This window comes from Crotalus tigris, unplaced genomic scaffold, assembly GCF_016545835.1.
Source record: "Crotalus tigris isolate CLP2741 ecotype Arizona unplaced genomic scaffold, ASM1654583v1 scf7180000017968.19369539983:2297261, whole genome shotgun sequence".
Classification (NCBI taxonomy): Eukaryota; Metazoa; Chordata; class Lepidosauria; order Squamata; family Viperidae; genus Crotalus; species Crotalus tigris.
The window spans coordinates 6,230-28,295 of NW_024096750.1; the positions used below are offsets into that span (position 1 = coordinate 6,230).

Below are 22,066 nucleotides of genomic sequence, written 5' to 3' on the forward strand. Positions count from 1 at the left end.
AACTTCCAGTGTTGGAGCATTCACAGCTTCTGGAGGCAGGTTGTTCCATTGGTTAATTGTTCTGTCTCCTTAGTTCTAGGATGCTTCTCTCTTTGGTTAGTTTCCATCCATTGCTTCTTGTCCTGCCTTCAGGTGCCTTCAGGTACCAACATATATCTTCAAAAAAATAGAACAAAAAAAAAAAAAAGGAAAACTTTGCAAAATGTCCATAAGAGTTTATAGACCTTTATGTGTAGATCTTTAAAGACTTCCTTTAAATTGGTGCAATATATTATTTATATATTGACCTGTACTCACATATGCAATTTTGGCTGCAACATCGATCGATTGGTTTCATTTATCTGTCTCATTGGCAACACAGAAATTAGTCAGGGAACTTGGTCTAAGTCACCTTGTGTGATCTCATTTTCTCACAGAAAGTCATATTCTGGAGGATGTGAACAAGTGCATTATTGCCCTGAGAGAGCAGAATCCTGATGAACTGGACCGTGCAGCTGGTGCTATCCGTGGGAGAGCAGCGAGAGTGGCGGACATTGTCTCTGGTGAGATGGACAATTATGAGACAGGAGCCTACACTGAAGGAGTGATGAGAAATGTGCGCTATCTCTCAAATGCCGGTATGTATATATGCATTTTTTCTAGGCTATTAATTTCTGCTGTGTTTCCATGAAGGAATATAAGCAAGTTACCAAAAACTGAAATTATAGTTGACTCATATATTACAAAAGTTATTTAGGAATATTTGCCTCGATTTCTGTGTGCACTAGGGGAGACCTATGTTTTCTATGTTTGAGATCTGTCTCACATGTTCCTTACTTTATATAAAAATACATAAACGTGGCATTATTAGGACATTAATACTTCTCTCATATAAATACTTTGGCTGTGATTGGACAGTATTTGAGCATCGGATTTAGCAAGAATGCTGGATTTCTGCTTCAGTCTGTATTCTGGTGCAATGGGGTCTAATGTTGCTGTTTTAAAATAGTGGCACATAGAATCAAATTTCTACAATGTATGAGTGCACAAAAGTTAAAAGAGTGGGAGCTGGGAAGTCACTGGCTAAAATCTCATTTAGTAGGTGGCGATAACAGATCTACTTTATTCTCAGGCTGAGATTATATCTGTGAAGAAGTAATTTGAACATGTGAAATAGCTATTTAATATCATAGGAATCAGAACAAGCATTTTCATTTATTTATCTGCTTTTTATCCACCATTAATATTGTTATAAATAACTCAAGATGGAGAATGTGCGTAATACTCTTTCTTCCTCCTATTTTTTCCTACAAAAGGAACCCTGTGAAGTACGTTGGGCTGAGAAAGAGTGATTGGTTCCAAGTTACCCGGCTTTTCATGCTTAAAGTGGGACTAGAACTCACAGTCTCCTAGTTTCTAGGGCAGCAACTTCATCACTGTACCAAACTTTCTACCAGTAATGCCATTTTTTTTCAATGGTAGCACTGTACTTTTTTTGTTTTGGTGGGAGGTATCCCTTCAGATTCTCAGGCAGATGATTCCCTACTACACCTGTATCCAATCTGCTTAAATAGTGATGCCAAAGATTAAATTAGAAACATACCTCTTCATGTCAAGTGTCTAGTTTACTATTACACTAGAGTTCCTCTATCAAAAACTATGATTATTACTTGGTTTGTGTTAAAATGCAGCTGCTGGAATTTTAAAGAACACATTCCTCTTTCTCACTGCAAATATAATATAAGAGTCAAATGGGCCGTAGAGATATTCATTCAAATAATTTATTCCTCTTTATATCCTGAGGGATATACAAACATGTTCATTTCAATGTCTCCCATTTTGCCTTTCCCATTTTACCTCATTATGGTATCAGTTCATTATTTTTCAAAGGTTGGCATAACAATTTGTGCATATTTTCATATGCATTTTTCTAATGTGCATAATTTTACAATCAACTTCTCCCAGGAAGTACTATTCCTTGTTGTTTATATATCCCATTAAAATATTTATTTTATCCTAATAAAATATGTCCACACCAAAGGGCAATGGAAGCATGTCTTTTTCTCCTTTCCTGTGGAATAGATTCTCCCCTGGACATTGGAATGACCCTTCCTTTTGACATTCAGAATGTCTATGAAACCTCAATGTCTTCTAACTGGCCTTAGGAGTTAATGATATGGCTTTCAATGGAAAGTATTTTAATTATAGCTATATCAATGGTGATGTATTCCTGGATTTTCATAAATTTATGTGGAATCATTTTGCAATGTATGTATTTTGATGCACTTGGAATTTCAAACAACAACAACAACAACAACAACAACAACAAAAACTATCTGTCAGTATCTCCACAAACAAATATCCTTTGGAACAGTTGTCTTTAGTCCATCTACTTATAGTGATTGATTGATTGATTAATAATTTGTTCAAAATATCAACCTTCTTTCTATCCTGTTTCTTCAAAGTATAATAGGTTGTTCTTGTTAGTTTGGTCAGCTTTATATTTGATTTGACTTCTATTTTTCACTGTGCTCCTTGACGTTTTCACTAGAGGTTGCAGATGTTTTGCATATTCAGCTATCAGAATAGTGTCAACACAGTTTAGGTTACTGATATTTCTTCCTTCAGTTTCAAAACAATATTCATCTTCTTCCAATCCAGCTTTTTCTGTGACTGTTTTTTTTTGTATCTATTTCTTCCCGTGTCCTTACAGATACTGTTGTAGTCTTGCTTGTTGTCTCTTTAAACATTTCTCAGAAATTCTTTGTTGAGTTTCTTCCTGAAAGCTTTATCTTTCACAACATTAGGTTCTTGTCTCTTCTTGGCATTGCCACTATTTGTTCTGACATCCAGATTGCTATCTTCTGTTTCTTAATCCTTGACAATCTGATCTCACATTCCTCCTTAACAGAACTTATTTTAACTTCATTCCAGAGTTCTTCTAGTGTTGCTCAATGAGATTCAGGACTTCAAATTGATTCCTGATGTTTTTGAAAATGGTGGGTATGTTGTTGAAACTGGTTGTCCTTCTCCTGCTGCTGTAGCTCAGCATATGAACAGTTCATGATCTGTTTTACAGTTAGCCCCTGGCCACATCTTTGTTGTGATAACTAAGCTCCTCTACCTTTTTTAAACAATAATGCATTCAGTTGTACTCCAACTATTGATGTCTGTGTAAATGGGCATCATTTTGGTTGTTGAAAGACAATGATAGCTATGAAGAAAACATTGGAGTAGCAGCAATGGATAAATGATTCTCCTGCTTCATTTTGGCTTCTTAAGATATGTAATCCAAGCACATTTTCCTTTTTTATATTTCCACTTTAGAATGCCAAAGTCCTCAATCACAGGTAGCACATCTTACTTGCATCTTGACTTTAAATTGAACTTGATCATAAACCTCATTAGTTGCTTCTTCTTCTGTATGAAAAGTTGAAGCATAAATTTTAAGGACCGTCTTACTAAAGGGTTGTTCACAAAGCCCAATCAGTATTATTCATTGGTTCCATTGTGACCATGTACTGTTCTTCCTTGTCAGCCTTCCCAGGGAGACAAGACAGGAAACACAACCTGACGAACTAACTCTACTTTATTGTAAGACTACATCAGATTTGCAGATGACACAAAACTGGGGAGAAGTGCTAACACTTTGAAAGATAGGCTCAAGATTCAGAAGGATCTTGAAGATTTGAGCATTGGACCTTAGCCAACAAAACGCAGTTCAGTGGTGAGGAAAGTAAGGTCCTGCACTTAGTAGGAAAAACAAATGCACAGGGACAGACTAGGCAGTACCTGGCTCACCAGCAGTAATTGTGAGAGAGGGATCTAGGTATCCTAGTCAAACACCACTTAGGTATGAGCCAACAATGTGCTGAAACTGCCAAAAAAAGCCACGTACTCCTAGGATGCAACAGAGGGATAGCATCAGGATCACAAGAAGTAATGGTACCTCTTTATACCACAACTAGTAGGGCCGTATTTGGAATTCTGCACCCAGTTCTAGTCACTGAGATACAAAAAAGATACTGAGGCCCTAGAAAGAGTGCAAAGAGAAACAATAAAGAAATATAAGGGGTATGGAAGTTAAAACATATGATGAACAGTTAAGGGTACTAGATAGGTCTAGCCTAACAAAGGGAAGGATTAAGGGTGACATGACTGTTGTCTTCTGGTACTTGAGAGGGGCTTGATTTATTCATGTGCCAGATATGGGAGTGCCAAGGAATATTTAATAAGGGGGTCTAAATATATCCATTGGGCCCAAAATACTACATAGCCAGTTTTATGCTACTCCCCATGTGTTTAATTTACTTTGGTCTTGACATCCATGTCACAAGACCTCTAATAGCAGAGCACATATGCTTTTTAATTCTTTTTAAAAGTAATAAAAACTATTATTCAACAAATGAAAATTTTCTGGTAGAATTCTTCATGTGCTCTTAATGGTAGTCCATGTTTAATATAATGTGTATTAGGTCTAAAATTAACTGTTGAATGCTGCTTTTTGCAGCTGCCTTGTAATGTAGACTATCTACAAGAGCCATGGAGCGTAGTGGTTAGAATGCAGTACTGCAGGCTAACTCACTGCTCATTCCAGGAGTTCAATTCTGACCAGCTCAAGGTTGACTCAGCCTTCCATCCTTCCGAGGTCGGCAAAATGAGGACCCAGATTGTTGGGGGTAATATGAGGGCTGTAAAGCACTGTGAAGCAGTGTATAAGTCTAAGTGCTATTGCTATCTAGTAAGAGTCTAGCTATGCTATCTAGCTAGTAAAGAATGCTAAGGTTAATTTGTGCCAAATCTTTCATTCCACTCTAGGCAAATTTATGCTGAAAAGCCCATTCATGCTATAATCAGAAAACAAGTTCCCTAACTGTATGTAAATCATTCTCTATTTTGACTGTTAGCTATATGGCATTGGTTTTGTCTGTCAGTGCCAATTATTTCATAGAAAATGACAGATTTTTAAAGAGAAAAACAGCAGCACAAAAAAAGCACATTCCATAACCATACAGGATCTTTAACATAATCTGTGGCTTGAAGGGCATTCTAATAGAAAAAGCTATATGTGGCTCGGGGTCAAAACTGTGAAGTCCTTGGCGTTCTCTGCGTTTGGTTGTTTGCTTGCAGGCATTTTATTATTTGACTAAGTAATGCCAGTGCTTTGATGATGTTTTGAAGGAATTAAGCAACAGTTTATGTAGGAATGATTTTCTTGTTTATTCAATAAAATAGGCTATATTTTTTTTAAATAAATATTGCCTTTAATACCTCAGATTATATTATTAGATCATCATAATCTAGGATACGTCTGTTAAAACATTCTTGTCTGGATTCATTCAGCACTTTATGTTGATATATAAACAAAATCCCAAGTATTGCAATATGAAAATGAATAGGTTTTGTAGCAGTGTCCTTCCTTTGGCATTCTTCCTTCTTCAGTATCCAGTTCAGTTTTGTTTTCTTCTAGAGCAGTGTTTCCCAAACTTGACAATTTTAAGGCATGTGGACTTCAATTCCCAGAATTCCACAGCCAGCGTTGCTGGCTGTGGAATTCTGGGAGTTGAAGTCCTCATGCATTAAAATTGTCAAGTTTGGGAAACACTGTTCCAGAGCAGGGGCCTGGAGGATGACTTATCTTGTTTTTGCTCATATGTTATTTCCTCTTTGTTTGTTTGGTGTGTTAAAGCATATGTATTTTTCTTTCTCATCAAATTATTTTTGGCCTTTTGTATCAATGCCCAAAGGAGCTATTGGAGTCGACTATATTTCTTGGCACAGCCTAGTCCTGCTCAAAGCAAATTAAAATTGCATTAGTTCAGATCAAGATTAATTGATCCTACAGATTAACCTTCCTATAAGCCATACCATTATACGTTTAATGGGATTCAAGAAAACTTGAATCTTTTGCTTTGTACTCCTGAAATGCAACCACAGCAGCATGTTTTGTTCAGCCTTAGACCAATTTCCATAATGCCTGGAATATACTGGAATAAATAAATATGAGAAAGATTGGTATAAATGAACTCTAGTGCTGGATCAAGAATTTCGGGAGATTTGGTAAATGGAAACTGAATATGTAAGTTTGGGGCAGGACCTGGAATTCCCCATGTAACAATTTGTTCCTGGAGACATTAGAGTTGACCTGGGGAATATTAGTTCTGCAGGCAGAGATGCGATCAGGCCCTCTTCTAATTAGCTAAATACCAATGCAATAGTAGGTATACCAGCATGAGGTAGGAGAGGAAAACAATCTTAAATGAAAACTTTGCTGTCGAATTTTAATATTCTGGAGTCCCCCCCTCCCCCGTTGGTTATTCTCAGCCAGCTGAGGCTTAAAATCCTCCATTGGGGTTTTTTGCAACAATTGTATAAGTTTGCTTTGATCTTCTCTGTGTGTACTTTGTATCTGTATTGTTGAAATTGTATAGGACTAGACTCTGGTTTTGTTTGATTTCATATATGCCTGTAAGGACCCACCCCAGTTTGCATCTTAAGAAGACAGAACTCTTGGAATAATTCTTCCAACAGGCATCCTTTATTAAGAGAAATTGGTTGCAGGCATTCTAGACAGGACTTGGGGTCCAAGCTCTCCCATTCAAGGTTTTAAAGGGTTCCCCAGTAGCCCCACCCAATCACCCCCTTCTTTCAGTGACAGTCTCAGGCATTACACTCCCACCCCCTTTTCCTTGCTGCCGGCTGGATGGAGACTTCAGAGAAAACTACATGAAAGGTAATAGCCCCATTGTTATGGTTAGTCCTTTTGGTGATACACACATCCAGTTCCTTTGAAGTGTACTGAAGGAAGTGAGGGCCATAAAGCCCCTTTGTTCACCCCCTTCCCTTCATCGTATGACAGAATCCATAAAAGGCAGAAATGGGGTTTTCTATAATTGATAGCTAGAGATGAAATATAATTGGATTCTGACAATGCCATTTAAACTTCCTGTATAAACTTTGGATTGGCTTTTAATCCTCCTATGAATTACTAGCTTTTTGTCTTGTCCAAAGCTGCAGGTGCAAAAGTTTTGCCATGACTGATCAAGAGATAAACCATAATGAAGGTTAATTTATTGGTTTTCAGTTCAACAATCAAGCCAAGGTGAAAAATAAAATAAATCAAATTGTAGAATAGTAATAATCTGCCCCGCAAGAGTTTCAAGGAGTATAATACAAGAGTATAATAATATGGGGAAAGGAAATAGAATGATGCTTGAAATTCTTTTGTTTTGTCTTTTTTCCTGTTCTTCCATGATGGATGCTTGTTTCTCTGAATCTTTTCTGATTCTGGAAGTTCCACTCCTTCTTTTCAGTGAACCCTCATTTCCACTGCTGAGAAATTGGAGGAGAGCCATCTTCTCCCAGCTCTGAATTAGACACAAGTTGGCTCAAAAGCTGCCCAGCTGTGTTATGATTAGAGACATCTGCAGTCTGGATAGCACTGGAAGTTTCCAGAGTTATAAAGTTTCATCTCATTTAGACAGCAGTATCTCCAGAGCATCCTCCTACTCTGCAATTGAGTCACTCTTTGAGATCTGGTTCATAAACTTCCAATATTACTAATCTGATTATTGGCTTTCTTGTTCAACAACTTAGTTTCTCCTTGTGAGGTTAAGGACTTTGTGTTGCTTGATCTGGGCTTGTAGTCTGAACAGCCATGGGCCAGTTCCTAGGAAATTTATGCCCAGTTTTCAGATTTATATGATCAGAGTCTTACATAGCAGTACTAGATTACAAAACCACAATAGGTTTTTTATTTACTTAGAGCACATTGCAGTCTTCTGATAAGAAATATTATATTGTTATATATTTATTTATGGTCAATGATCCCATAACATACGCTATATCACAGTGGTTCTCAACCTGTGGGTCGGGACCCCATTTGGGGTCGAACGACCATTTCACGGGGGTCACCAAACAAGGCTGTCCACCATTTTTCCCCCTTTTCTTTGGCCACGCCCCTGGCACCCGGTGATGTATAAGTGGTTGGGGGTCACCACAACATGGGGAACTGTATTATGAGGTCGCGGCATTAGAAAGGTTGAGAACCACTGCTATATCACCTGAATAACAATATGATTAAAATTGTTTTGGTAGCATAGTTATTGCTCTAAAACAATGAAATGGTGATTGAACAAACGCTGCTGTCCTGAATATCACGGTTGATTTATCTGCTAAAGGACAACAAGAAAGCCTCCTTTTGAATGCTCATGGAAGTTAGCTTAAGGGCTGAATTCAGTTCTTTAATCTGAGCCTTCAACTTGCCAAAATGGGCTGCTATATTCTTGAGGACGACTGTCATTAAATGTCCTTTCTAACCATGATGAAGGCAGCATACTGAACCTAGCTATATGGAACGTTGGCATTTGCACAGGTGTTTGTAAAATAGGTTCCTGAGGAGAGTCTGCCAAATAAGGCTGACCTATACAATTTTAGGCGGTAACGTACTTAGTGGTTTCTGTAGAATCAGATCTACCACTCATCACTTCATTTATGATAAGGATCTTCAAATCCTATAGAGTTCAGTTATTGAATAAAAATGCCACTGGATTTTTAAGTCCATATTTACTCAAAGTTTCCATTGAAATGTACTTTTATCCCACAGGATTTCTGATGTCACTTGGGAGAGATGGGTGTGGTAGAAAATAGATAGATAGATAGATAGATAGATAGATAGATAGATAGATAGATAGATAGATAGATAGATAGACAGAGTTAAGTCCTTCGTTCAAGGGCGAATGATGAATATACATGCTTTCGTTAACAACTCTTTATTCTTCTATTAACAGCAATACCAACAACCCAAGACACACAGGCCTCTCCTTTTAAAACATTCAGAGACCCGGACAAATGGCAACAACTCAGTTAGCATCTCCGTGCCTTGCGCATGTGCGCAAGGCCGGTGCCACTCAGTCTGGTCCTGGGCAGCCTTGGAATGCCTGGGACCATTGCAACGTCCCGAGCCTGCTTTTTCAGGCTCAGGACACAACATATATATATATATATATAGATAGATAGATAGATAGATAGATAGATAGATAGATAGATAGATAGATAGATAGTACTCAGGTATGTTTTGCTTTACAGTATAGAAAAGAACCACACTGCTTAATCCTCTTTAGATGTGTAAATACTCCAATTAAGTAGGAATGAATTTCATAGTTATCCTATATATTTGCAGGATAAATATCCACTACACATGGAGTATATTTGCAGAATTATACACATGGAGTATATTTGTAGAATTATGTGCTAGAGTTATTCCTTTTGATGAGAAACTTCACTTTAATAGTCCTTAAATTGCGAATATCCACAATACCTGATCTGAGAGTCATGAATCTATTGCAATAAATGGCTCCATGTTAAACTTGGAAAAAGACTCAGTGAAACAAGAGTTTTAACAGTTGTATTCTCTAAGGAAGAAAACAGCTTTCACATATAGGAAAGAGAAGTGATTTAGCAGTTTATAGATAAGACATGTCCATCCGTCTGTCCGTCCATCTAGCTAGCTGTCCCCTTTGGTGCCACTGAGTTTAGAAAATATTTTCAGTATTTTTAATTTATGGATTTGAAATTCATATCATATTATCTGTTGCATACTTACTCAGAAATCAATGTAGATAGACCTGCATGTTAATCTCATGACTTCTTTTCTTTCTGAATAATATTTTGCAAAAAGCCTCATCAGTTTTAGCTTTTGTACTCAGAATCTGATTAGACTAATAAAGCAGTGATAGTACTATAGCAATAAAGTTCAATTACTTGCCATGATCAAAGATAAAACTTTATTAAACATATAGTAATTTATTTAAATTCAACACTTACAAGGGTGTCATTAATGCCAAATGTGTGGCCACATAAACCTTTAGAAATCTACCAAATACACTTTTCCTAAGCCATACATTTATGAAGTATTCATTGCATGATATAATAATACATCAGCTTCTAAATTTTATTGCTGATCTTTTACCTGACCTAGATTTTACATTGTGCAAGAAGTTCATGATCCACAAAGGCATAGAACTATTATACTGTTTTGCATGTCCAAAAATGAAGTGAAAGCTTAGTCCCCTGCTTAAACAGTATGTCATCCTAAGATGTGGGATTCATTCATTTTGGACTATCTGCATTAACAAAATATCATGACCTTCAAAGAATCATCAAAATTATAAGGTAGGCTGTAATGACATGTCTAGAATTCTTCAAATATACTGCAATTTGGGCAAATTTGCCTATGTTCCATGTTTTTTTTTTTCAAGTCTTGATTTCCTAATCATTATTACTAATAAGTGCCATTTGCTATTTTATCCCCAATATCTGCTTTTAAGAGCGGGATGACTTGTTAGAATTGTTCAACTTCCTCCTCCTGACTCTAGAGCAGGGGTAGGCAACCTTGGCTCTTTTATGACTCGTGGACTTCAACTCCCAGAATTCCTGAGCCAGCATAGGTTGGGTTTGTTTTTTGCGTGGATGTGTGGTGGTGACCTCCTGTGTGGTTTTTGCGAGTGTGGGTCTGGTATCATTTTTTGTGTTAGGGAGTCGTTTGTCAATAAGGTTGGGTTTCCAAATGGCTGGTAGGCGGGAGGTATCATCTCGCTTGTTCATGCTGTGTGGGCATTTTTCTATCTCGATGGCTTCTCTGATTATTCTGTTATTAAAATGTTCACTTTTGGCAATGGTTCTGGTATTTTTAAAGTCAATTTCATGTCCTGTGGCTTTAAGGTGTTGGACCAGGGAAGATGTTGGTTCCCTGGTCCAACAGGGAACCAACCACGCAAAAAACAAACCCAAAGCCACACCGATAACGAGGCACGACCACAAACCAGAAGCCAGACCACAGCTGCATCATTAGCCACTTTAACCCCCCCAATCCATACATGAAGCAAACTGACACCCTCCATGAAGAGGAAGCACGACCACGAATGCGAAGCCAAAAAATAGCAAGGCAGCCCAAAATCTCAAACCCCTCTACAACTCAGACTAACCTGAGAACAACCAAACAGAACACTCCCCCAGCCAATCAGAGCACAGCCAAGCCCCTAACCATTCAGAACACACCTCCACCCAATCAGAACACAGCCAAGCTCCCACCCAATCAGTTCATACCCCCACTGGCAGTTAAAAGGAAGAAACAGCTAAGACCACACATTGCTGCTCAAAGCACAAAGCTGAAAGCACCAGCCTGAAGATGACGAATGGGACTTCGTCGAAACGTCGCCAAGACACTTCCAATTTTACGCAGGAGAAAACCCGAACAACCAAAGACCTACATACAAATACCCGCGAAAACCTCAGAAAATATATATATATATATATATATATATATATATATATATATATATATATATATATATATATATATATATATATACACACACACACACACACACACATACACATATACATATATATATATTAAAAATTACATTAAAAATTGAAGAATAGCGATTCCTGGGTACATACATTTCAGTAAAAAAGGAAGCGATCACCAGGAAATAAAACACCAAGGTTTTAATAAATAAAATCAAGCTTTCGATGGCTAACATCTGCCATCATCGTCAGGATACAAGCCAGCTAGTGAGGAAACCTGCTTATAAGCATAGCCACACCTAAATTCTACGCATGGACCTTGTAACAGGTTCAAGCCAACTAATCCTTACTTCACTTACAGCCTTCAGTGATTCTTTCTTTTAGCTCTTACTTACATCCACCTAGCTTTCAATGGCTAGCACCTGCCATCATTGTCAGAATACAAGGTAGCTAGTGAGGAAACCTGCTTATAAGCATAGCCATGCCTAAACTCTACGCATGGACCTTGTAACAGGTCCAAGCCGACTAATCCTTGCTTCACTTACAGCCTTCAGTGATTCTTTCTTATAGCTCTTACTTACATCCACACAACCACCCACGTCCTCCCTCCCTTTAGTTCCTGAGTCATATATTGATTCTTCTTTCTGTGTTCCTTGGGACGTTTCTCTCCTCCACTCCTCCGGCACGCATCGCACTCATTTGCATTCTTCAATCCTGTCACTCCTTCAATCCCCCCACAATCCTTGCCACCAATCTCATCCACAATCTTCCCCCCACTGTTCCCAGCATATCGCATCCTCCATGCTCCTCCTTCATGCCACCTGGTGCGACTCTCAATCCGGTTGCCTCTCTTTCAGTCTTCTGTAACGCCGCTCTCCCAAGGAACACAGAAAGAAGAATCAATTCAATAGTGCAGAGGACCCTTTAATTTTGAGAAACACACGTTGCCTATATGACTCAGGAACTAAAGGGAGGGAGGAAGTGGGTGGAAGCACGAAGCTGAAAACACCAGCCTGAAGATGACGAATGGGACTTCGTCGAAACATCGCCAAGACACTTCCAATTTTACGCGGGAGAAAATCCGAACAACCAAAGACCTACATACAAACACCCGCAAAAATCTCAGAAAATATATATATATATATATATATATATATATATATATATATATATATATATATATATATATATTCTAATACAGACAATTTCAAACAGAGCTTTTATCAATGCCTGTTTTGCTCTCTCTCTTATTGACCCATAAAGATTCTTTCTCTTCTTTTACTTCTGGGTTTGCTTCTATCCCAAGGAAGAGAATGGGACAAGAGACAAATAATTCTTTGTTGAGTGGGGTTCATAAATTCCAGCACCTTTCTCAAGCCCCTTGACCTCTGGCCCATCCTGGAAAGATTGTGGTCCTTCCCAGCAGCCACTTTGTTCAGCATCTCTCTCTCTCTCTCTTGGGTCCTGCTCAGTTTTGAAGGATCTTGAAAGGTGGATTTCTCTTCAGGTTGGAGCGTTCAGTATTCCAATATCTCAGGGGCTGCCATAAAGAAGAGGGAATCAAGCTATTTTCCAAAGCACCTGAAGGCAGAACAAGAAGCAACGGGTGGAAACTAACCAAGGAGAGAAGCAACCTAGAACTAAGGAGAAACTTCCTGACAGTGAGAACAATTAATCAGTGGAACAGCCTGCCTCCAGAAGCAGTAAATGCTCCAACACTGGAAGTTTTTAAGAAGAGACTGGACAGCCATTTGTCCGAAATGGTGTAGGGTTTCCTGCCTGAGCAGGGGGTTGGACTAGATGACCTCCAAGGTCCCTTCCAACTTTACTATTATTATTAATATTATTATTATTATAGTATCACCAGTCCACATTGTATAAAAACAATTCCAGAAACAGCCACCATCCCCTTCCTTCATTACTTAATGTTTCTGCCCTTTTTGATGTTTACAGCTATAAGGCAAACAATCCTAAATTTAGTATTTTAATCAGGCCTGAAGCTTTTCAATGTCTGCATGACACTGAGCCACAATAATTCTTTAACTTTGAAACCATTGGATCATCCCAAGAACACGTGGACAATTCAACCTGCCATACCCTGGCACTAGAACTTACAATCAGTCAAGATGTTAACTCTGAAGGTTAAAATATTGTGGCTGAATCTTTTTCCGAGAGATAAATAGGTAGGTAGGTAGGTAGGTAGGTAGGTAGGTAGGTAGGTAGGTAGGTAGGTAGACAGACAGACAGACAGGCAGGCAGGCAGGCAGGCAGGCAGGCAGGCAAGCAGGCAGGCAGGCAGGCAGGCAGAGACAATAAAGCAGTGGTTAATAATAATAATAATAGTAAAGTTGGAAGGGACCTTGGAGGTCATCTAGTCCAACCCCCTGCTCGGGCAGGAAACCCTACACCATTTCGGACAAATGGCTGTCCAGTCTCTTCTTAAAAACTTCCAGTGTTGGAGCATTTACTGCTTCTGGAGGCAGGCTGTTCCACTGATTAATTGTTCTCACTGTCAGGAAGTTTCTCCTTAGTTCTAGGTTGCTTCTCTCCTTGATTAGTTTCCACCCGTTGCTTCTTGTCCTGCCTTCAGGTGCTTTGGAAAATAGCTTAATTCCCTCTTCTTTATGGCAGCCCCTGAGATATTGGAATACTGCTATCATGTCCCCCCTTGTCCTTCTCTTCGTTAAACTAGACATACCCAATTCTAGCAACCGTTCCTTATATGTTTTAGCCTCCAGTCCCCTAATCATCTTTGTTGCTCTTCTCTGTACTCTTTCTAGAGTCTCAACATCTTTTTTACATCGTGGTGACCAAAACTGGATGCAGTATTCCAAGTGTGGCCTTACCAAGGCATTGTAGAGTGGTATTAATACTTCGCGTGATCTTGATTCTATCCCTCTGTTAATGCAGCCTAGTACTGTGTTGGCCTTTTTGGCAGCTGCCGCACACTGCTGGCTCATATTTAACTGATTGTCTACTAGGACTCCGAGGTCCCTCTCACAGTTACTACTATTGAGCATGGTGCCACCTATGCTGTACTTGTGCATTTGGTTTTTCTTGCCTAAATGTAGAACCTTGCTTTTTTCACCATTGAATTTCATTTTGTTAGTTAGTGCCCAGTGTTCAAGTCTGTCCAGATCCTTCTGTACTGAAGCCTGTCTTCTGGAGTGTTGGCTATTCCTGCCAGTTTGGTGTCATCTGCAAATTTGATGAGTTCCCCATCTATCCCTTCATCCAAATCGTTGATGAAGATGTTGAAGAGTACTGGGCCCAGAACAGAGCCCTGGGGCACCCCACTACACACTTCCCTCCATATAGATGCAGTTCCATTGAGGACCACTCGCTGAGTACGGCCGGTCAGCCAGCTACGGATCCATCTGGTGGTGGTTCTGTCTACCCCACATTTTTCTATCTTGTCAAGTAGTAGGTTGTGATCTACTTTATCAAATGCCTTACTGAAGTCCAAGTAAATTATGTCCACAGCATTCCTCTGATCCACTAATTTTGTCACTTGGTCAAAGAATGCAATAAGATTTGTCTGGCATGATCTATTTTTGACAAACCCATGTTGGCTTTTAGTAATGACTTTGTTTGCCTCTAGGTGTTCGTTGATTCGTTGTTTGATTATCTTTTCCAGGATCTTCCCAGGTATTGAGGTCAGGCTGATAGGTCTGTAATTTCCTGGATCCATTTTTTTTCCTTTTTTGAGGATGGGAACTACATCAGCTCTTTTCCAGTCCTCTGGTAGTTCCCCTGTGTTCCAGGATCTTTGAAAAATATAGTTCAGTGGCTCCGATATCACATCTGCCAGTTCCTTGAGAACTCTGGGGTGTAATCCATCTGGTCCTGGCGATTTGAACTCATCTAGGCTGGACAGGTGCTCACTTACCATTTTCTTGCCTATCTTAACTTGTGTTTCTATTTTGTTTTTTATGGCACTATTTTTGATAGGTTGGTCTGTTTTTTCCCTTTGTGTAAAGACAGATGCAAAAAATGAGTTAAATAGTTCTGCTTTCTCCCTGTTGCTTGTCACCTTCTTGCCACTTCCACCCACTAATGGACCAATCGTTTCCTTCACTTTTTTCTTGTTTTTTACATGTTGAAAGAAGCTTTTTTTGTTATTTTTGACTTTGGTCGCAAGCCTTAGTTCATTTTGAGCCTTGGCTTTCTTCACTTCATCTTTGCAGGCTCGGGCTATTTGCTGATATTCTGACTTAGTTATGTTCCCCTCTTTCCACTTTCTGTACTTGTCCTTTTTATCTTTCAATTTGTCAGAGAGTTCTTTATGCAGCCATGCTGGTTTCTTTTGAGAGCTGTTATTTTTCCTCTTTGTTGGTATTGTGCTAGACTGTGCTTTTATTATCTCATTTTTCAAAATTTCCCAAGCTTCTTGAGTTGTTTTCCCCTTGAGGATTCTCATCCATGGAATCCTTCCCAAGCCCTCTCTAAGTTTATTGAAATTAGCTCTCTTGAAGTCCAAGACTCTAGTTTGACTGTGTTCTATTGGTTGTGCTTCTATAATGTTGAATTCTAATATTGCATGATCACTTCCTCCCAGGGTTCCTATGGCTTCAACACCGTCTATCATTTCATCTCTGTTAGTGAGAATTAGATCCAAAATGGCTAATCCCCTAGTTCCCTTCTCTACTTTTGGGAGACAGAGTTGTCTGCTAGGTTTGCCAGGAACCTGTTTGATTTTCCACTTGGTGCAGAGTTTGTCTCCCAGTTGATGTCAGGGTAGTTAAAGTCCCCCATTACTATTGTGGTGTGCTTCCTACATACCTTAGTTAGCTGACTAGCAAAAAGTTCATCTATTTCCTCTGTTTGGTTGGGTGGTCTGTAGTATACATCTATGGCAATGTCATTTCCCCCCCCTTTTATATTGACCCAAATGCATTCAAGACAGTTTTTATCATTGTTGTACTCTATTTCTGTGGAGATGTAGTTATTTCTTATATAGAGAGCAACTCCACCTCCTCTTTTATATGGTCTGTTTCTTTTAAATAATTTAAATCCCTCTAGCTGTGTGTTCCATGTGTGAGTTTCATCCCACCATGTTTCCGTAATGGCAACAATATCGTATCTGCCCTCGTTAACCTGAATTTCTAGTTCACCCTTTTTGCTGTTCATACTCTGTGCATTGGTGTATAAACATTTGAGTCCTTTGTGGGTGGCCCTGTGTTTCCTTTCTACATAACCTGTGTGGTGCCTGAGTTCCCCTATTGTTTTACCACCTATTTGGTTAGTGCACTTTATGTGGCACTCGCTATTAGAGGCTTCATTTTGATTGGTAGCAAGGTTGGTATTCTGGTCCACACACACATCTATGCTACATGCACTGATAGCCCTATAGTTTTTAAATTGCTGGGGACAGGGTTGTTCCGTATCAATTAACTCCCTGTCCCCGCTGTTTAGTTTAAATTTCCTTCCAGAAAATCTGTGAATTTATAGCCGAGTAACTCAGTCCCTTTTTTTGATGGATGCAAACCATCTCTTTTGTACATCTTTTGATTGGACCAGCTACTGACATCGTGACTAATAAATCCAAAGCCTTCCCCTTTACACCACTCCTTTAGCCACATATTGAATTGTGCTATGCGCTGGCCTTTTCCGTTTTGCTCCTTATACACTGGTAAAACCTCTGAGAAAGTAAGCCTACAGCCTATTCTGCTAAGTTCCTTCCCCAAGCTTTGGAAATCATTCTGCACAGAGAGTACATCTTTTTGGGACAGATCATTAGTGCCAAGATGTACAATAGCCTCCACATCACAGTCCTTGCTGGCATTCTTGATTATTTTAGAAATACGCTTCTTGTCCCTACTGGCAGTAGCACCTGGAAGACACCTGACCTCTTTCAAAGCCTCTGTGTCCTTTCCTAACTTTACATCCCTTATAATTGAATCACCTACCAGAAGGTAGCTTCTCTTTTTGGGAGCCTTTCTATTCTTGCATGACTGATGTGCAATACCTGATTCACACTTCTCCCTGTCAAAATCTAGTTCTTCATCTCGGACCACAATCCCCTGCTTATTTGGTTCTCAACCTGTGAGTCGGGACCCCATTTGGGGTCGAATGACCATTTCATGGGGGTCGCCAAACAATGCAGTCCGCCATTTTTTTCCCCCTTTTCCTTAGCTGTGCTACTCCCTTTTATTCTATTGGCTTTTGAAAGCCAATAGAATAGACTCTCTTGAATAGAGTCTAATTCTATTGGCTTTCAAAAGCCAATAGGAATTGTCCAGGCTGTCTCTGCCCTGCTGAGCCCGCCAAAAGTCCCATTCTGCAAACGGTGCTGCACTAGTTGAGTAGTCCTCGACTTACAACCGGTTGAGTAGTCCTCGACTTACGACCGGTTGGGGGTCGTGGCATTAAAAAGGTTAAGAACCACTGCAATAAAGCATGTATCCTGGGACCCTCCAAATGAAAGTCCCTAGCCCATGGTACCCACGACATGCCTTCTCTGCCAGATCAGATGGAATGGCTGATGTAACCGAGGAGAGGCAATCCCTAGATAGCCCAGTCCCATGCTATAAAGGGCTTTAAAGTTTGGGTTAGGTTGGAAGTGGAATTCTGAGAGCTGAAGTCTTCACATCTTAAAGTTGCTGAGGTTGAAAAACACTGTTCTGGTTTATTATTTGAATCATTAAAAGTGTACTAATCCATTTATGAATTTGAACAAATATTTCATTCTATTGATTTTTCTGGTTGTGGGTACATTGCCACTTACTTTCATTATCAACATAATTTATTATTTATACAAGATTTGTCACTATTTGTAGCTATTGCTTCATACATTTGCCTTTACGTCAACATAAAAGTGATTTTAAAATTAACAACAGCCTTTACCTTGTCCTCTGATTCTAAAGTGTACAGGCTAAGGCAAATGATGTATTCTAAAGAATTTTATTAATACAGTTAAGTGAGGGAGATGAGCTTTCTTTTGAATAACACTAAAATAATGTTTTGGAGATCAATACAATTAGATTTTTTAAAAAATCTAAAATGGACAATTTTATTTCCTCCACAACAATTTTACCTATCAGCTATTTCAGTAGATGATCTGCATCTCTCTCTGTATTGAAGCAAAGACAAAAAAAATATTAATTAAAATAATAAAAAATAGCATCAAAAGATTAATTAGCCCAGCATTTATTTATTTATTTATAATGATTTATATGGTGTTCACTTGACCAACAACTCTGGTAGTTAACAAACAGTGGAATCATCAATAAGTAAGCTATTAAAGCAATTAAAACACCTCAATATGTACAGATGAACTCTGCACACATATTAACCTAACACCAGATTGGGCTTACATCCATAACCTGCCCCAGGGAAAATCCAGATTTTCAGCAGAGCCATCTGAATGACTGGGGTTATGGGTTCCAGATGTCAGGTACTTAATGGAGAAGGTATGTTTCCTGGATCGTCTTAGATGGCATTGATAATAATGGAGGCAGAGCGCTGTGCTTGCACAATCAGATCAATAACTAAGCTGTCTCTTTCCAGCCACTACAATGACTTCAGAATTACTTTTAGTGTTATAATGCACTTAATCTAATATTCTTTAATAGTGAATGTTCCATTTCTTCAAATAAGTAGATATAATATGTCTCTCATGCTGTAAAATATTGCTGTGTCAAATATTTTTTATTGACGAACCCATTCTTGCAGTAGATTTACACAGATAAAAATCATACTTGCAAATGTCCTGATTATCTCTGTAGAATTTTCGTTCACAGTCTATCACATTCTGGAGGTCTGCCATCTAAAAATCAAGTAATAAATTTATGACTACAGTAAATTTTTTTCTTAAAAATCAAGTAAGAAATTTGCGACTCTATATTTTGTAGCTCTTTCTGACTTTGATATTTAATGATACCTGGGTTAAAGTTAATATAAGGAATATAGATTACTTTCTGTCAAAGGAGCTGTTGGCTACTTTTCATTTTGTTTAGATGTACAACCAAATACTTTTTCTTGGAGATTTTTAGTATTTGATTTGCTAATGTTCTTGTCCAAATCAAATTGTGCAGGTATCGATTTCTTTGTCACAGTAGAATCAGTGTGCATCTCTCACAGAACACAATCACTTGGTGGGAGGCAGATAGAAGTTTATAATAAGAATTTTCTTATGCACCTGCGGTGGTGTGATTCAAATATGTGAATGCCGCTTCCAGAAGTCCGTTCTGGGCCTGGGCAACAAAAAATTAATTACCGGTGCGAATTGGCTGAATCCCACCGCTGTGCATCTGTCCCTAAAAGCACAAAGTGGAGTGCCTAACTATTTCCAACTTGTTAAGTCTTGCCTTAAATAGACTTGACAATGTTGTTGCAACTTGTTGCACATTAAATATTTTTGTTCCTAACAAATAATTTTACTCTGATTTTGGTATCTTATTTGTCTAATTTGAGCTCTATGTATGAGTTATTAATTATACTGTTGTTGAAGGTCTAAATTCTTCATCAGGGTCCAATCCAAGCCGGGAATAAACAACATGGCGACTGCCTTAGAAAGAAGTTTGTAGTTTATTGAAGAGGAGAGCCAGATAGAAAGATGGCTCTGGAAGAAAAAGAGAGCACATGTAGTAGGGAGTGGGTTTTTATACCCTCTTGGACTTTTGCTTGGAGTTGTTTTCTGTTCCTGTTTGAGGCTTTGTATTTCCTGTGTCATGTACTTTGATGTGAGTCTGAGTGTGCCCCTTTGGCATTTGTGGGTTAATCCTATTATGTTCTGTCTTGAGTGGTGTGGAGTATGTAGATTTTAAGGGTCTTTGTCTTCCTAAGCTTCTAGCTGTAGGGCTCCAACCTTCCTGAATGGATTATTACACCTGCATTTCTACAGAGCTGGTTTCTGCTTGAGGGAGGGAGACGAGGCTATTAAGAAAAACTGGGCATGCTTTTCTGCCTCTTTAAGATCCTTTGAGGAAATATAATATTCTGCCCTTTTAATATTTCCTTCTCTGGGAGGGGGGCTGACTTCCCACACTGTAATATAGAATGACAGGGAGTGGGGTGGCTCAGTAGTTAAAGCTAACAGCCCTGGTTCAAGACCTGAGGGCCGCACTATTGGATGAGATCCCTTTCCTGCCTCTGTTTCTGCCCAACTACCATTTCAAAAACAGGCAAATGCAAGTAGATTAATAGGTACCATGTTGATGGGTATCGCAACTTTAGCAGTAGCCATGCTGGCCATATGACCATGGAAATGTCTTCAGACCACACTGGCTCCCTTGGCCACGGAACGAAGATGAGCGCCATGCTCTAGAATAGGACACCACTGACAGAGAAACTTTTATCTTTCTTTTCTTTACAGAATGAATACAGTCTATGTCAGGGGTAGGCAACCTTGGCTCTTTTATGACTCGTGGACTTCAACTCCCAGAATTCCTGAGCCAGCCATGCTGAGGGGAAAGGGAGAGGTTTCCAAGCTGAGCCATGCTGGCTGAGGAATTCTGGGAGTTGAAGTCCACGAGTCAGAAAAGAGCCAAGGTTGCCTACCCCTGGTCTATGTTCTTTAATATGCGTATTATTACATAGTATCCAAAAATGGCCTTCATATCCTTCTTAAGTACAGGCAGGATTTCGAAGAGGCAGAGGAACTAGAGATCAAATTGCCAACATACGCTGGATCATGGAGAAAGCTAGGGAGTTCCAGAAAAACATCTACTTCTGCTTCATTGACTATGCAAAAGCCTTTGATTGTGTGGATCACAACAAATTGTGGCAAGTTCTTAAAGAGATGGGAGTACCAGACCATCTCATTTGTCTCTTGAGAAACCTATATGCGGGTCAAGAAGCAACAGTGAGAACCGAACACGGAACCACTGATTGGTTCAAAATTGGAAAAGGAGTCCGGCAAGGCTGTATACTGTCGCCCTGCCTATTTAACTTATATGCAGAGCACATCATGAGAAAGGCAGGGCTAGATGAATCAAAAGTTGGAATTAAGATTGCCGGGAGAAATATCAACAACCTAAGATATGCAGATGATACCACTCTAATGGCAGAAAGTGAAGAGGAACTAAAGAGCCTCTTGATGCGGGTGAAGAAGGAGAGTGCAAAAGTTGGCTTGAAACTCAACATTAAGAAAACCAAAATCATGGCATCCGGCCCTCTCAATTCCTGGCAAATAGATGGGGAAGAAATGGAGGTAGTGACAGATTTTATTTTTCTGGGCTCCAAGATCACCTCAGATGGGGACTGCAGCCAAGAAATTAAAAGACGCTTGCTCCTGGGGAGGAAAGCTATGGCAAATCTAGACAGCATACTAAAAAGCAGAGACATCACCCTGCCAACAAAAGTGCGTATAGTCCAGGCCATGGTTTTCCCAGTTGCAATGTATGGCTGTGAAAGTTGGACCATAAGAAAGGCTGAGCGCAAAAGAATTGAGGCCTTTGAACTATGGTGCTGGAGAAGACTCCTGCGAGTCCCTTGGACTGCAAGGCGTTCAAACCGGTCAGTCCTAGAAGAGATCAACCCCGACTGCTCTTTAGAAGGCCAGATCCTGAAGTTGAAACTCAAGTACTTTGGCCACCTAATGAGAAGGAAGGATTCACTGGAGAAGAGCCTAATGCTGGGAAAGATTGAGGGCAATAGAAGAAGGGGACGACAGAGAATGAGATGGCTGGATGGAGTCACTGAAGCAGTAGGTGTGAATTTAAATGGACTCCAGAAGATGGTAGAGGACAGGAAGACCTGGAGGAACGTTGTCCATGGGGTCGCGATGGGTCGGACACGACTTCGCAATTAACAACAACAACATCCTTCTTAAATT

At 39.4% G+C, this 22,066-nt stretch overlaps 1 protein-coding gene across 1 annotated transcript in view; it reads left to right on the top strand.

The window, feature by feature from the left end:
* Positions 1–416: 416 nt before the first annotated feature.
* LOC120308928 (catenin alpha-3-like) overlaps positions 417–22,066 on the top strand; it is a gene marked incomplete at its 5' end in the record, with an annotated part of 213,393 nt that continues 191,743 nt past the window's right edge. Inside the window, one exon of the mRNA XM_039345637.1 lies at positions 417–617. Within this exon, the coding sequence (XP_039201571.1) occupies positions 417–617 (201 nt within the window). The remainder of the gene's footprint in view (positions 618–22,066) is intronic.